We start from the raw sequence: 17,506 nt of genomic DNA, 5'->3' as shown, positions 1-17,506 counted from the left end.
AACTGCACATTGCATTTGGAAGTCATAGTGCTCCTTTGAGGCACAACCGCTATTAGTACTGACTGATGATCACCGTGACCCAGGACCTCTTGCCTGAGCCTGGTGCATTTCATTAGCTGACTGGGATTCCCCAAGCTGCGTTGCACAACTGGATGAGTGCCATCTGGGTTTGATGTGCTCGAGTCTGCCAAAGTTTCCTCAGCTTGCTGTACAATCTTAAATCCTGAGAGTTGTGCGGGAGCATGCAGTGATATCAGTAAGAGGTACAGCACCCCAGCTGGTGCTGAATCTCCCATCATTGACTGCAGTGTTTGCAGTGACATCAGTAAGAGGCACAGCACTTAACTTCTGTAGATGAGCCACTGGTTCAGAAATGGCTTCCTTCCTCACCTGGTACTTTTGCGGCTTTCCCTCCAGCACCTACTCCTGGAAGTCCAATCTGGGGGATGACAGCTCCTGACAGGGAGAAGAGGTGATCTTGTCACACAGTGGAGAGCACAGAACTGACTTTTACAGAACCTTCTGATCTGAAGGTAGATATGCACAGTTTCTTCTATGGTGGGCATTCCCCTTTACCTAGTACTTAGTCTTAATACGTACTGTATACATTTTCCACGCATTCTCTAGTTTGCACAGAAATACATAAGACCATGTTAAGTTCATGGCGAATTACAAGTGGACCATATTGATACAGAAAATTCAAAAATTTGATCTGATGCTACCATCAACCATTTAGCTGGAAGCTGAAAATAAAGGCAGTCTGGGTGATACTGAGCTTCAGCCATTGGCTTCCCTCTTCTGGTGGTCTAGCCAGCACACACTGTTGGAAGGGACAGTGAGATCATTGCCACTGATGGTAAATTTGAACTTACAAATACTCTGGAACTCTCATTTATTGTTTTATGCCCACTTCCAAACCATGCTGTGATAAGCAACACTCTCTATAATGGCTTTGTAGAGTCTTCACTCTCACTTGAGAGGGAGACGCTGTAGACCCTACCTGTAGAAACCCCATTCTGTGGCAGTCCTGTTCCTGGTCCTCCTACCCCAGGCCCTGTCGCTCCAGGAACTGCTGGGACATAAAAGACAAAACATGTCTAGCAAAGCTTTTTAAAGACATCTGGGGCATTTGCATTCTGTGCACGTTAGTTAATAACTGAAATGATACGTTTGAAGTCTGCTATGAGGAAGAGGTGACATTCCATTACAAATAATGACAAAATTATACAGTATACAGTATGAAGTGACCTTTTTTCCATCCTGAAACCCGTTGTACGTCTTTTCTTCAATAAAAAGAGATCAAATCTGAAACCTTTTTGAGAATTTGAGAAATGACTTTATTCCTTTATTTACTGACCCTTCATCATGTAATCAGCACTTTGAGCACAACCATTGTTTCTCCATCATGTTGTGGTGAAGTGAGACTCACTGTAGTTAATGCAATACATATACAAATTATAGTGTGATGGTAAATCATAAAGATGGATTTAGCTATTTAAGAAGCATGCTCATGAGCTGCAAAGAAGGTATGCCCTTAAAGACAAACACACAGCATATTAGTCTGCAGAGGACCAGAGAGTTTAGGTGAAGAATGTTTAGAATCAGGATTTTAGCGTAACACCTCTTCCTGTCTGCATTACCAAACTTTAAGGATTTAACAGTTTTTGTAAAGAAGCAGATAATTAATGATTATGCTTACACAGATAAGCTCTTAGCTGCTATCAGTGTTAGATTCTCTGCTTTAAAGCAGTTTTAAATAGGCACTACACAATTCCAAACCCTACCTCCCAGTTTAGGAGCTTTTCTGGTGACACCTGTAACCAGTACATAATATACCAATCATTAAATTGATAACAATATACAGTAACAGCCCTTACATCAGACATCAAGGACGCCTAATCAGACTGAAGACTCCTCAGTTTCCAGTAAGAATTAAGGAATCATGAGCCACTGCTAAATTAGTTAAGGTCAGTAAATGATCAATTGCATGAACAAACCTGAGTAGCTTTGTATCGGTGCAATAATAAATATTCATGAATTAATGAGGTTCGTCTGCAATAAGTGGGGCAGTGGGACAGTGTTGCTACTGGCATACAGTGGGAGTATACTGTGCAATACTCACCTACGCCAGGCTGCACTCCAGTTCCAGGCTGAACTGCTCCACCAAGGGCATAGAGACAAACACAGGCCCAGTTTCAATTCCACACAGCACAACAAAATACAGGCAGTACAAGTAAAAGAGGTAGACTGTACATTGGCTGCTATTAAGACTAATTAGTGAGCACATAATCAACGATACACATACAGTATTCCAAGCCACATTGTTTTCGAACTGTTTTAAAAACAGTCCACCAAAAGAGACATCTGATTTTTTCAGTAATGGTTTGCTTAAAATGTTGAGACGTAACACTGGTTTAGCATTTTCCTAGTTTCCTTAATGAAAGGATCACAGGCTTAATCTTTTGCTTACGATCTTGACTCTTATGCAACTCCATGTAAAACAACTAATGTACCAGTTTTAGGAGGTTTCAGTCCTGTTCCCACTCCGCCTACTCCAGGATAGTAGCCTCCATAACCTGTATAAAGGAAAACTAGTGTTGAGCAAAGCCACCCCCCTAACAATAGGAACATGAAGCCGGAATCCTCTACATTTCATGACGAATAGCATCACCCAAGAAGAAGATGCATTTTGTATAAGTTTACAGAGAGGTCACACTTTAGAATAAACTGCAAATGTATAAGTAAAGATAAATTAAAAGCTGAAAAACAGAAAGAGAAGACAACGTTTCAACTACTGAGCCTTCTTTCGGCAATCTGAAGAAGAAACAGTGTGTCTTTTCTTAATTTGCTACTTTTCAGTATGGGATGGAAGTTGTCTTGTTCAGAAGAAGCTTTGGGATGAAAGATGAGAGATGAACACGGGGCGTCTACACAGGTGGAGATGGACTGGAGGAGGAGTACAGAATGAAGATTGTACAGAAGAGAATGGGGCTCACTGTGGCTTTTCAGGAAATGACATCAAGGAAGATTAGAATAGCAGAGGGAAGGAAGAAGGTGGTTGCCAGTGTTATCCCTCCTGAGTTGTCATTAATAACTTTATAATTGGAGAGTCTAAAGATCATATGTGCAATTTTGTAAAACGGGGCCCGAGTTTAAAGGAGGCATGGTCATCTCAACTACTATGTAGCAATATGCATGCATGTTATGGTGGTCTTATAATATTTCTTCTGTGTTCTTAGAGTAGTAGTGCAAACCAGCTGTTGTATTACTTCTGTGTTGCCAGGTACGGGCCACGACATGCAAGAGACTATTTTTTTTAAAGCTGATGCTCCTGACCACACCCCTCTTCAACGGAGAATAACAACCCATTGTCAATAATGTCAGTTTGTACTTCACCTGCTGGCTTGTAACCTGCTCCCAGTCCTCCAGCTCCTAGACCTCCGACACCCAGACCACCTGCTCCGAGCCCTCCTACGCCATAGTCATGTGGGATTTGGAAAGAATAACAGGAACTTGTAAGCTAAGACAGAAAGGTGCCCATGTTATGGGCCTTCATGGCTGGTTACCTTGGCAACGCAAGCCACCATGAAGCACACCAGTGGCATTTCGCCATCTTTCTTAGCTCATTGTCAGTTATTCACGTTTTTACTTAAAGGTTAAAGACCAAGTATTGTAAACGAGATCCTTCTATAATCCATCGTTTTAACAGGTGTGACTAAATGGGGAAAAAAAAGTTAATTTCAAGAAATATTTTCTCTCTGCTAAGGCCTGCACTGAATTGCTCTAGCTAAACACAAGATGGAGCTCTGTAACAGTATCACTGACAGCATGAAAACTGCAGGGGGATTATGTATTTGTTCCTTATTTGGTTTTATAACAATGCTGTACATCTGCTGGATAACCAAATTTCCCACTACGTTCTTAAATAGGTCTATGTGCAGTAATTGTCCGTCTTTATAAATGTGTGTGCAAGTTGTTTTGTGTCCATTAACTTAGTTCAGATTGTACTATGCTCTTATGTGATTTAAGATACATTACAAGCTTATTAAAACATCTTTTGAAACAACATTTGTTTTTGTGTTGCAACTTGTTTTTCCTTTCAACATCAGTCTTAATTGAGTCCAATTTTTGATGGATTAAGAGTGCTGAATTCTTTCAACACATGGCACGACAGTATTTTACAGAAATTACAAACTTGGCTCTTTTGCTTAAGTTACTAATGGGTTCCAGCGAGATTTAGGCTTTTTAATCATGAAAACAGCAAGCTGGTTTGGAAGGAGAGGAAGAAGTGGAAGCTGAAACAGAAAACGCCACCAATTGGAAAAGATTGCTCTGAACGGCTCGGGGTCAAAGCATTTTGGATTTCCAACCTGAGTCTGAGCATACATTTATAATCTGGAACATTGCTATAAAAACCTAAGCCAATTCACATGTTGAACGTTTCCAGAAACTAGATTAATGCTGTGTGGAAAAGGAGGTAGAATAAAACACGTTTGCTCAATAAGATGGATCACAGGAAAAAAAAGGCGTCTTTTAATTTTAATGTTCTTGGTGGTACGAGGATCGTCCAGCTGCTGTGAAAAGGCTTGCCACATCACATATTTATACGGAGGATTTGGGAGAATTCAGATTTCTGTTGGCTTGCAGACAGTGGGTCGACGAAGATAATGTCATAATAACGCTGAGAATGTATGCCCCTGTGCAGCTGTCAGGTGGTCAGTCTGTGGAAGAATGCAGTGAGGAGCCAGGGATCACACTCCTTGAAGGGAGGAATTAAACCAGGCTTGACAAGCAAAACACAGAGTCCTCACTTTGTTTAGCACTGCTGTAATTAGCAGCTTTCCTCTCCATTAAGTACCAAGCAAGAGCACACTTTGAGAGACATCCAGCCGGAGACATTAGGAGGCCAGCCCTCTAGACATCCAGTAGCCACTGCGGATAATGATAATGTCATTAATTAGCTTATGATATATTCTCTCCTTCTCTCTGCAGAGGCAGCCAGCAGTGGAGAGTAACTGAAAACATGCTGTGTGGCTCTGGCAAAAGACCGATTAACGCGCTGCTCAGAGATGTTTCAGGAAAACAGAAACCACTCTGTAAGCATGCAGGCTGCTCACAGCAGGCTGTAGCTACTCTGTGGCACCTGCGAAAGGGGACAGGGGAGAATCTCTCAAATAACTGGAGCTCTTAGACTCATCTGACTGGCATCTAACATCTGGCAAAGCAACTAACATCTGCAGCTGTTAATACAATCAGGTATCTGACTGACACAATTCAAGTGAAATACGAGTCCAGTGGACGAACAGCATTGATGAGCCCAGAAATGGAACCTGTTACAAGCCCTGAACCCTGCCTGCTACTCCATAACTTAGACTTACAGTAGGATACTATACAATATGAAAGCAGCTCTGTGATGGATTGGCATCCCATCCAGAGTGTATCCCGCCTTGTGCCCATTGCTTGCAGGGATAGGCTCTGGCTTCTCTGAAGCTTGGTTAAAGCCTCCTTCTCTGAGGGAGTCAAATGAACACACCTGCCTGATTTGAGTGTCTGAAAAGGATATATCTGCTTTGCATAATTAGACATTTCCCTGGAGGAGCAGAAGTCAGTATAACGGCTGTCAGATACAGAGGGCAGGGGGTTGTCTGACCTCCTGCAGTTCAGGCTGGGAGGGTGTGTTAGTGGTATCCTGAATTGTAGAGACTTTAGAGAGCACAGGAGTGTTTATTCAACTGCTGTGCTTTAACATCAGCAGCCAGCCCTCAGTTCTAATGCCAGTTTTAGGTTTGAAAAGTTAGAAGGCGATAATGAGGACTTGAAAGGATTTTGTTATGGATTGGATTTAGTAAAGTAAAGACGGATCCAGTGAGAATTTAGCATTTCTTTTTCTAGTATGTATTCTTGGATTTATTTGAATTCTCTGTCCCTACAGAGTAGTACTGTAGATTCGTTTTTATACAGGGAAACTGGGCACTAGTGGTTAAGATAGCTATGCTGTACCAGTAGGTCTTTGAGACAGGTAATGTCTCTTTCAGTTAATGGGATTACTGGATGAGTCCAGCTGAGTACGCCAGTGTAGGTAGAGGACAGGTTTATTCCAGGTAAAGGGAAGCCTGCAGTGGAAGATTTTGGGTGTTCCATATCTTCCAGGGGTATACAGGACTGATAAATCCTTCCACAGGAGAAGAGGAACTGAAGATCTTTTTGCTGAATGACTCCCCTGTGATAGACTGCTTTTTTGGGGGGGAGGACTTCACTGAAAGTGACCACTGGTACATCTTAGCACCCTGTGGAGGGGTTCTGCGAGCCAACAGCGACAGACCAGCCCAACGCGCACATGTCATCTGGTGACATTCTGGCTCAGGGCTACAGTCTGTGGCTCGGGGGCTTGCATTTCTACACACCCTGTATTGGATAAAGTGGCTAGAAAATGGATGGATTGATGGATCCTAACTACTCCTGTCCAGCATTCCAGTTGATATTTCTTATTGCTACATTGAATGCCGTAAAAGCAGGACACCCGACAGGGGGACTCCTGTCCCAATTCTGTCTTTATCTTAGCAGCACCGATCTGTCTCTCAATTTCTCATCTTTGTGCTCCGATCAGTAATCAGTATACTGTGCTCCTGCCAGAGCCTCAAACCCTCCTGTACAACCCCCTGGCTGGTAGACATTGCTGTTTCAACCTGAAGGACGACTGCAAGGTTTGCACAGTTAAGCAGAGGCAAAAAAAAAATGCAACCAACAAAATTCTGGGAAGTTGCTTAGCACAACCCATGCAGAACGTCTGTGGTTCAGGAGATTTATTGTGAACCTCAATGCAGTGTGCTTGTTCTCATTCAAAGTACACTGCACTGTTGATTGTTTTAAACCTTAGAGCGCTTGCATGCACAAATTGTGGTTTGCTGTTTGTTTCAGTCTCCATAACACATGGAGGCAAAATGCTGGAACATTCAGTGTTATTTCCCACATTTTTAGCTGATTATACATCAGAATGCTGACAATGCGTGTGATTTATGATGTAAATGCCTGCCAAATGACCAATGTTTTCTGTGACATAGCAATTGCATGGAAAAGCAATACTAATTTGAAGCAAACTAGTTGGATCCAAATGTGTTTTTTATAAAAGTGGAACCCTGACAGACTGGGCCTTTATTTTACAATGTAGAGAACGTAATTTAATATAAATTCTGTACTGACAGAGAGGGCTTTTATTGCTTAGCGGTAAGTGTTATAACATATTAAGGAGCATTATTTCAGGAAATATTTTGCAATAATTTTGCTTTGTTATTCCATTTGTAGCCAAGATTTTTGTTTTGGAGAAAATTTTCTATTTGGAATCACAAAACACTAAATGTATAAAAAAGAATACTTAAGAGACAAGGGTCTCTTTTACTGCAGAAAACAACAAATAAACTCATTTTGATTTTCAAAGTAACATCTAGGTCAAACATTTACAAAGCATGAGGAATACAAAGTAAAACATAAAAAGGGAGACATGAAGTATTGGAATAAATAAATCTCTCAATACCTATTTACTGTGCAAATCTATAAAGAAAGCAAACAAATTCTCTTTCAGAGGAATTCATAGCATTAAACAGTTGAGTAGAACTGATATTTTCATCTGTTTTCTACTGACAAGGTAAGCCCCACATAAAAAATCTGAATGTAAAACTACAGTTGGCTACGCGTCAGTCTCTGAGTCCTTTACATTACAGCAGGGGCTACAATGTAAAGTTCCACAAGTCTCAGGACCAATTTATCTTGGGTTCTTGCCTGCTGATTCTGGAGAGGACAAGATCAAATGAAATACTGGTGTTGAGCCTAACACACCAGGGCCAAGTGCCAGCGTCTGAATATCCCAAAACAGTAACAGGACACGTAGAGTCCACTGAAGTGACTGCTGTCTCTGTAAATCAAAAAGACACTTGGGAATGCAGCAATGAGAGAAAGGGTGAACATGACTGAGCTATAAGAATCAATTTTGCATCAGTGGAGCCAGATTTTTTTTAAAGATCCCATTTAGTGCTAATTTATCTCACATTAAGGTAAGGTAATCCAGCAGTCATTGTTGCATTAAGCTCAATTCACTAGGCAATCAAAACAAAACAGGAATTCCGTCAAAACTACAGGCACTGCTCTGATTTCAGCCCCTTTCAGGCTCTAAGGTTACCAATATACTGTAACATTCAAGTGAGTGGTATTGAAATATTTAAGACAGGCGTTTGACAAAATAAATTGCGTTGAACGCTGTAACGGAAAGCTTGACGCGTACTTAAATATTCTTATTGTTAAGTGTTTTTTGTTATTGAACTGCACTTAGCTTTCCTGTTGTGGCTTCCAAGCACAACACAATAATGAAAGACATCTTATACCCACATGCTAAAACCCACAATTCTTAGGAAAAACAAAAACGTGTCCATGTACATCTTCATATGCAAAACCCCCTTGAGTTCCTGAGTAATGCCAAAGCTTTATAATAGTGAAATTAGTGTTATAATAAAATACTGTACCAGGTCTGTCCAAACTCTTGGACAATAACAAGAGGGAGATTTAGTGACATACTGTAGTTTGACAGGATTCCCAACTTTTTTCTTACTCTTCAGACTTAGATTCCCAAACCAGCAGATCAGGGCAATACTTACTGGAGCGTAGATAAATAAAAGGCTGATAAAACATGATCAACAACGAATTATCAACCTTAAAATGTTTAGGCTCCTTCAGAAAAATAGATGCTCTGGCCCTTTTTTTGACAAGAGAATTGACTTGCAGTCCAGAATGGTCCCTAAATACTTATATTTATATAAGGGCCAGGTTCAGACTGCACTGGGATTTCAACTCAAATGGGCAGCAAAAGCAGTATGCCTGTCAGCACCACTATAAAAAGGTAAGATTCTTCTAATGAGGGTCATTAGTGCTTCTGGCCTTTCAAGGCACCAAAGTGTACCACTCCAGTCTGCTTGTATGATGATGCTTTCTTCCCTACCAGACCAGTCACAGCTGCAGAGCATGGTGAACATGCTGACAGGCAGTTTTTAGGACACACTGCCTCCAGCCAAATGAATGAACTGTAAAGGGATCTCTGCAGTGACAGCACCTGCAGGGATGAGCACTGTAAAAAGAGACCTGACAAGATAACAATAATTAATTATAATTGCTAACACTTACATAACTCTTTTCTGGACATTCCACTCAAAGCGCTTTACAGGTAATGAGGACCCCCCTCCACCACCACCACTGTGCAGCCCCCACCTGGATGATGCAACAGCAGCCATAGAGCACCAGAACGCTCCCCACACACCAGCTATTAGTGGGGAGGAGAACAGAGTAATGAAGCCAATTCATAGATTGGTAAGTGCCAATGGGAAATTTGGCCAGAACACTGGGGTAATACCCCTACTCTTTTCGAGAAATGCCCTGGGATATTTAATGACCACAGAGAGTCAGGACCTTGGTTTTACAGTACATCTCATCTGAAGGATGGCACCTTTTTACAGTATAGTGTATACTGGGGCATTAGAACCCACATGGACTGCAGGGAAGCAGAGAAGCTCTCAAAGTCCCAGCCTGGGTGTCATAATGACTTCTTAACAAGCCTGAGCCCAACCAATGCCAACTGAAGTCATTCCGGTAATAAACGGAGCGCAGCACAAAATTGAAAAGGTCTTTTTTGAAAAGAACCCATATGCTTGAGATAATAATGACAGAAGTGAACAAATGTTACTTTGATTAAGTCTGATGAAACCAAGCCAATCTCATTACTTTAGAATGTGAAATGAACAAAGCTGGTATAGGAGGTTTGGACCTCCTTCTTGCACATATTTATTTCATTGAGACACTACAGGCTGTGCAACAAATGTTCAGTTTTATTGCTCAAAATTCCCTTAATTTTAGACTTCCAGTTCAGTGCTGCACCCATAAAGGGATGGTTCATAGCATCTCCTCCCATCCTCTTCTGAAACTATGCATGATAAAAAAATCCCTCTGCTGGCCAAGGTGTGCATTGTCTGGTGTCTCTGTACAGCAGCGGGTCCCAGCCCTGGACCTGCTGACCTTCACACCTGCTGGTTTTCATTCCATCCCACCAGATCACTGAAGCCTTACTTGCTCTAAGATCTTGCTTCAATCGAATATGTGCATTTTGTTTGCAGGTTTGGCATTTTATTTCACTTTCAACACACAACGTTTAAAACTCCAGCATGTTTAACAGCTGGGAACAATTAGTTTAAATGAATCTTATTATGATTAAGTCGGTGAAGGGTTTGATGCTGTAGCCGAGGGCTCGGCTGGGACAAGATGTCATTGTACAGCAGTGGTTCCCAGTCCTGTGGGTCATCTGGACCAGGACTGGACACCACTGCTGTACAATGACATCTTCTCTTTACAAATCCAGCTCTGTAAATCCGACAGTGATTGCAGGACTCTCCTAATATCTCACGGTTTAAGGGTCACCCAGTATACCAAATGGGTAGACGGAGGGGGGGAAGATCGTTTGCAATAACCTAGAATTGGATTCAAGTGACTGATGCCAAGACAGTGATTCCCGTTTTTCACTCGCTTTTGTTACATCACCTGTAACTGACACTCATACTACTACTACCTCCAGAACGTTTCCTCTATTACCATTGTTTAATTGACTCTTAGCTCAGAGCATGCTGGTCTACTGTAATTAAAACAGTCATGTCATCTTATAGAGACAATGGCAAAAGAAAGGTTTGATGTGCAGGTCATAAAGAGAGTATTGGCTGGGACTAGGCCTTAAATAACAACCAAACTGGTTAGATGGGCCAAAAGGCCTTGTCTCATTTCGTATTGCTCTAAAGTTCTTAAGAATGGCTCTCTGAAAGGTCTTGTGATGAATGACTGGTCAGAAGAATGGTCTGATATGACAGGTAGAAGCACTCCAAATGTTACATTGGCTTAAATATCACAATGTAGGAGGAATGGCATTACAGGTCAAGAATGCTTCAACTGAATTTTGAAGCTTGAAGTCAAGAAAGTATTCGACTGCTGCTCTTCTGACAGCTGGACAGATGGGCAACGGATGTGATTTCATTTTTAGAAACTTTTCATCTTTCAGATCCCGGCCAGAAGTTGAACAGGCACTGATGGTTTTCACTCCTTTGAAAGCTGCATTTGGTAAATGAATGTTGTCAATTAAAGTTTGATAGTGGCAGTTAACTTGATTTTGAATGCTCCATCAATATATGTAAAAGATGGTTGCAGATTAGAGTTAAAAAAAATATATTGAGCTTTGTGTAATCATATATTATCTCTGCATTTTTTTTAAAGTAAATCTTGCATTCAAGGCAGGTGCCTTTATACTGTATGTTATAGTGTCTTTCAAGGGAGAAGGATTTTTTATAAAAAAGCTATCACATCTGCTGTGTTCTGCCAGCTGGAAGACTTGCTATGGTGGTCTGCTGTTCAGGGAGGGAAACCGTCATATCAGTCTGTCTTGCTATAGTGCTAACAGATAAAATAACTTACTGAGGCGGTGAGCTGAATCTAATGTTTGTCGCCAGTCTTATCTCTTTTTCTTCCTGCAAGTCATTCTTAATCAGACAGTTGTTATCATTAATGTCCCCTTAAGAAACCAAAGGTATTGAAAGAGTGTAGGATAAATTATGTCTCATGTGGTGCAGAAGAAGTCAATCTGTTTGGTTGAGTTTGTACAGTACTGAACAACTCACTATGTTATGGTATGGCAATGTAAAAAACACATTTTTTTCTTAACTGCTGTCAGACATTCAGTGTCAGCTCAAATGTTTCAGGAATGCAAGCTGATGGAGGGCTAATAAATATTTGTTTTTAACAAAATCCTACATAATAAAAAACAATGTTTCTTTAAGCAGGCCGGATATTTGGAACAGCTTAAGTGTTTCAGGCTTAAGGACTTAAGGCAACTTCAATGACTTCTGTGACATTTGCAGTTCCTTTCAGATTTACTACAGAAGGCATGCTTCAAAGTAGACATTTCTGTTCAGTGTTTCTTGGTACTAGAGAATGACCATTCTTTTTCTATCCTGAGCCAAAAGGATGCCAGCAGCATGCACAGTCTAGGACCTGACAGTAAACAAATTACATCTCTCTGGAAACATCTCAAATTTACAAGAGTTTATTTTACTTAGGCCGAGAGACAGGCGTCCAATACCTCCTCATTCATTACTGTTTTTTATTATGTCTCAAGTAAATCTATGGTGCAAATCATGAACCAAAAATGTCAATACAGAGATCTACTGTCTGTAGAAGTAGAAGACTGTGCTGGCGATGGGCTTAACCTTACCCAGATGGTTCGCATATGTGTTGAGCTCTCACCAGTAAGAATGCTTTTCTGACAGCTCAGAGCAGAGGAATGATACTGTCATGAGCAACTCAGGTCTGTCTCAGAATCCATTTTTCAATTTTTAAAGATTACGTTCAGGCATTCAGTTATAAAACAATCCAAGTCCTAAAAATAAATGACTCCAAACCAACAGAGTAACGTGGATTGAACAGAATTAATCAAGTGTTGTGAATTTTTTGATGAGCAATGTGTCTTTTAAACAAAGGATTGTAATTTCCTGAAATTAGCTGAAGGAAAGCATGATTAATAGCCACTGGAAATTCAGTTAAACTTTCTGAACCTGCTAGGCTGCTACCAAGCCTAGCACAAGCACATTGTTTTGTCAGAAGACCTCACTTTGAGTTCAGATAGTTCTGATGGTTCTAACAATATCATATTTGGAAACACTACAAATGATGTGTTTCCTGTTATTAATTCTGTGTTAATATGCATAATGAACCATTCCAGTACAGTACAGTGGCCTAATGTCTTTATTTTGCAAACAGTTGTGTTTGTTGGACTATATAATGTGAGGGCAATGAGAGGATCTGTGGGACTCTACATCTTCCAAGAAGGTCTTAATTTGTGCTGCATACTGACATTAAATACACATTTAAGGAGGTTGTAGATGTTCTGGTTGGTTTTTGTCAAAAATCGTCAATGCCAAACTACTACATAATCTCGTTTCCCTACTCTGAGGAACAGTTTTATTCAGTTTGCAATTATAAACATGGATTTTAGTCACTGCCGAACTCTGGTTTTAGTTATTTTCTTTCGATGGATCGCTGTAAAAGACAATGTAGGGGCCCTCTTTTCTGATGGCAAGAGATTGAAAGCAGTAATAATGGGGTCAGCTTATAAATATGGGCAATTACTCATCAGCATGGCCTACAGCAATTTCATATTCGATAATGAAATGAATTTCATTTCATATTAAATGATGGTTTTAAGAACAGGTCTGATCTCTGTAATATAAAGCAGATGTTCTGCACAAAGACACAAACGACTTTCCTGATTAATCTCCCTGGCCGCTTTTCTCAATGCTGTGAACAAAATTGTGAAGCACGGATGTGATCCAGGCTGTGAGGTACAGTTCAGGAAAGTGCCTGTGTCTCTAGTGACTTGCCTTTTCACAATAATCCTTGAACGAATAATGGAAATGAGAAAGCTGACCCTTTTCTCATCAGAATGACTGTCAAAATATTCAGACTGAACAATAACATTAAGCAGGACAAGAATTCAGTATCAGCACCCTGGCTAACCATCTGCTGTGTGTAAAAAGCCATACGTTATTGTTCAGCCAGCTTTCCACTGAGAAAGCAAGGCCCCTATACCTGAAGACACCAGAATCACGGGAATGAGTTCTTGGAATCAGGTTCTGATCTACAGCTGCTTCTATCTGAATATTCTAAATGCTGTCTGCCACAGCTATTGAACCTCAGCTTTAAACAACTCCACGTCCAAAGTCTTAATGAGATGCCTTCAAAGCTAATGAAAGGTCATCTGCACTTTCCAGGGCCTCCGTCCAAATGTTAAAGAACAGAGGTGTTCTTATAAAAAATAATCTTTTGTCTGTGACCCATAACCCTGTAGTAAAATCTGGCACGGAATCCGCCTTTGCAAAAAGCTGTCTTGGCTTCATGTATCATGAGCATCTGGCAGTTCTGACTTGTGTCATCTTTATTTCAACAAGGCATCACACTGCCGGAAAGCACTTCACGGGTAGTATGGCATATTCTTGGTTTGTTGAGCCATCCCAGCTGTTTCTAATGAGCACCTAACTTCATCTGCGAGTGTACGTGCAGACACACAGCCGTTTCAAGGCCTGCGATGCAAGGCTGTGAAGGATTGGTATCACTTTCATGGTTGCAAGCCAAAGTGTGGCTTGCTTGGTAGGGATGGGTAATGGTGCTGATGGCATAAACAGAGATGAATTAAATGCACATGCTCAAGCTGGGCTCCCCCCTTTTACCCATTGATTTGGTTTAGACACTTGTGCTTGGTTTTATTAATTCTGTTTCGCAGCAAACCTTCAGTAATTCTCAATTGGTCAATGCAAACTCTTGACACTTGAGCGTTCTTTTACAACCGTAAAATCCACCGACACCCCACGCCCTCCCACCAACTTACAGTACATACTGTAAATGCTGTATCTTTTCTCAAAAAGATCCCGAGACTCACATGTGTGAGGCTGGGAACCATGATGGCAGCCTCACAACTCAGGGATCCTGGGTCCGATTCCAGAGGCATGCATGTGCTGTAGATTCATTTTGGTTTGCCAACTGTCTATGGCGTGGGGAGCATACCGTAAATAAGACCCCTTTCTTCTACCCTGTCTGGAACTGCTCTGCTACAATGTCCACTCCAGTACAGTTGGAATAAGGTTCTGGCGAGGAAGTAATGTATAAGTTCTATTACAATTACTCGAAATTCAATATAGCTCATCTTTTTCCAAAATGGAAGTTCTGAGAAATGCTGTTACATTTTAGGCTTACAGTACCTGAGCCACAAAATGGAAAATGCACCAAAAGATGGATTCCCACATGTATTTTCTTACAGTCCTCTGAGATGCCAAAGGTTGTTTTCTTTTGTGGGGAAACACTAAAGAAAATGATTGAGGCAGGAGGGTGTAGAATAGTCTCCATTGTCTTGTAGGAACCACAAAGCCTTTGTTGATTGGAAACTGTCAGACATTACTGTTTAGTTCCTGACAAATAATTCATAGAATTTCTTCCATAAAAGCAGACAGCAAAATGCAGTGGTTAGAGAATCGGGCATCACTTTCTAGAATCAAATTGCAGTTTATGAAACCTGGCCAAAATCAACGCAGATTAAACATTTGAATTTTTCTGGTCTTGTCTACATATTTTAAGTTGCTTTTTTAAACTCAGTGACTGATTAAAACAATAATAAAATAATAATAATAATAATAATAATAATAAAGTTCTTAGAAGGGCTTGCTTTAAGCAGCTCCATATCTTATCTAGAGCAGCTGCCTTTATTTCATTCCTTATCTCTCCAAACACATACTGTAATACTAGTTCTGATCAAATCTGGGTTTAGGAAATTACATAATGGCAAAACTGTTTTAATGTGCTGAAACTGTATAGCATAGAATAGAAATAAAACAATATTTACAGTACAGTATCGGTGTGAAACCTGCGACAAATTGGTTTGCTGAGGTTTCCAGTTATTGTAGAGCCAAAGTTAGAATAACACTAATCAGGAGAGCAGGAGCATTGTTCAGACAGCGTTGGAAGTAGGTTCACACTTATGCAATCATCACTTAGATAAGGGTGCTGGAAGAAAATGATCATGTCCCCCTACTCTTTGCTTTCCTGCACGCCCAAACAGGATGTTGTGGCTCTGAGCCAAACCCTTTGTGCCCAGCAACAAGAAAATCAGCCCCCCTTGATTAGAAGAGCTAAAGACAAAAAGGTTCAGTCATTAGGTACCCTTGAAAGCTGACACAGCTATGTACTCTAAATGCAGATGGCTTACAGTACAGCAGGCTAAACATGCTCATCTGGCAGTGAACATGTTGCCCCTAAACCAGGGCTCCCCAAGTCTTCAGACCTTGCACTTGACTAATTTTAGCTCTATCCAAGCCCACAAGTTGCCTTCAGGCACTGATGTCGCATGGACCAGCTGTGAATTACTAATCGCTGAGGTGCCTAGTTTTGTGTTTGACGTTTTAGCAGGGTTGCAGAAACTTTAATTTGTGTACAGATCTGAGGCTACTGGCATATGCATGAATTCTATGGAATCCCAAGGCTGTTTGAAGCCTGTATTTCATCAAAACTTTGACCAAATTCACCAACCGCAAAAATACAACCTTAGCGCTGGTCTTTTTGCTTGCCAGAAGCTCTCTTCTGCCCAGCAGAAACCTGCCAGTAAATATGTGTTCTGAATTTGTGACTAGGAGATAAGTTAAAGCTTTGATATCATCCTGGCCCTAATTGGGTGATTTACATTTTAAATAAAATATGGAAAAAGAAATCTACATCTACACCATGGGTGCAATTATCATTTTGCAACCAAAACTGCCGAGCCTGAGTGTTTTTGTCTGATTCTTAATTTTATATACTGTGTCTTAATCAGTGGAGGAAGGCAATAGAAAGTCTCACTCTTGTAAAACTGCCAGTACAGTGAGACTGAAGAGAGCACAGCTTACCTCCTGGCTTTGGTGGTTTGCCGACAGCTCCTGTAGCAAAAAAACAAACAAAATTAAATACAACACTTCAAGTTAATGATACTTTGAATAAAAGCAACATGCTTTTGCAGATTCATTTAGACTTATTTTATAGATTTGTATTTCAGGTTCTTGTTCTGTAGAGAGCCGCTATCATTCAGCTCTTAAGTGGTGTTGGAACACTTTGTTAAATTGCCTGAAACAGATAAGAGTGACAAGACTATATAACACCTTTAAAGTTTGTTTTCTGCTTGGGGTGGTTGGAGAAACAAGTAAACAGATTTATAGGGATGCAGGATTCATAAGTTCCCAGTCCTGAAAAGCTTTGATCAAGTCATCTCAGAAGACTTCAGAATCAGAGTATTACAGGCAGAAGACTGAACAGATGTTGGTAAACAGAGGGGATCACAGGAGTCTAGGAACAACTCCCCAGTGCTTTGGTTGAAGCTCATTCTGTACCACCTTTTAAAAAAATTACTGGTGGAAGTCTTGGATCGTTAATCTATTAGCAACCAAATGAGCAAAATAAGTGGAAGGGACAGCTTTCATTTGTAACCTTTCTTATGCTCTTATATTAAAAAAAAACTGTGAATAATATAAGTAAATATTAAAAGTGAGTTAGCTGAAAAACTCACCGACACCAGTCCCAACTCCTGCAGGGCCCAGGCCAGTTCCTCCCAGACCAGCCGCCCCAAAGGGAGCTGCAGTCAAAAATCAAATCATTTAACATCGTTGCTGGTGATTCAAATTAATATTTTTATTACATTTAAAGCTAAGAATCGATTGCTTATTTGAAAAACAACTGAATAAAACCCTCTCATGAATCACTCCATTCTTTCGTATCTGATTGAGAAAATATTTTTTATGAGGAGTAGTTGACAGGTATCTTTCTAAAATAAATCACCCCTATGAAAAGGACAGATATAAACAACAAATGCATTTTTTTCAGAGGACCCTGTGCATGTACTGTATCATTTTCTTAAAACAAA

At 40.6% G+C, this 17,506-nt stretch overlaps 1 protein-coding gene across 6 annotated transcripts in view; it reads right to left on the bottom strand.

Moving 5' to 3' along the window:
• elna (elastin a) overlaps positions 1 to 17,506 on the bottom strand; it is a 68,327-nt gene that overhangs the window by 34,814 nt on the left and 16,007 nt on the right. For 2 of the 6 annotated variants that reach the window (XM_088906794.1, XM_088906798.1), the window contains exons 4-11: positions 17,153 to 17,218; positions 16,500 to 16,529; positions 3,397 to 3,471; positions 2,514 to 2,576; positions 2,123 to 2,155; positions 1,785 to 1,814; positions 1,001 to 1,072; positions 391 to 456 (exon numbers count right to left, since the gene is read on the bottom strand). In XM_088906794.1, coding sequence (XP_088762920.1) covers positions 391 to 456; positions 1,001 to 1,072; positions 1,785 to 1,814; positions 2,123 to 2,155; positions 2,514 to 2,576; positions 3,397 to 3,471; positions 16,500 to 16,529; positions 17,153 to 17,218 — 435 coding nt within the window. The remainder of the gene's footprint in view (positions 1 to 390; positions 457 to 1,000; positions 1,073 to 1,784; positions 1,815 to 2,122; positions 2,156 to 2,513; positions 2,577 to 3,396; positions 3,472 to 16,499; positions 16,530 to 17,152; positions 17,219 to 17,506) is intronic. The other 4 variants (XM_088906795.1, XM_088906796.1, XM_088906797.1 and 1 more) reach the window with 4 other exon arrangements.

The sequence above is a fragment of the Atractosteus spatula genome, chromosome 27 (genome assembly GCF_055471065.1).
Source record: "Atractosteus spatula isolate fAtrSpa1 chromosome 27, fAtrSpa1.hap1, whole genome shotgun sequence".
NCBI lineage: Eukaryota > Metazoa > Chordata > Actinopteri > Semionotiformes > Lepisosteidae > Atractosteus > Atractosteus spatula.
The sequence above is the reverse complement of the archived record's forward strand: the minus strand, read 5'-3'. Positions and strand labels throughout refer to the sequence as shown.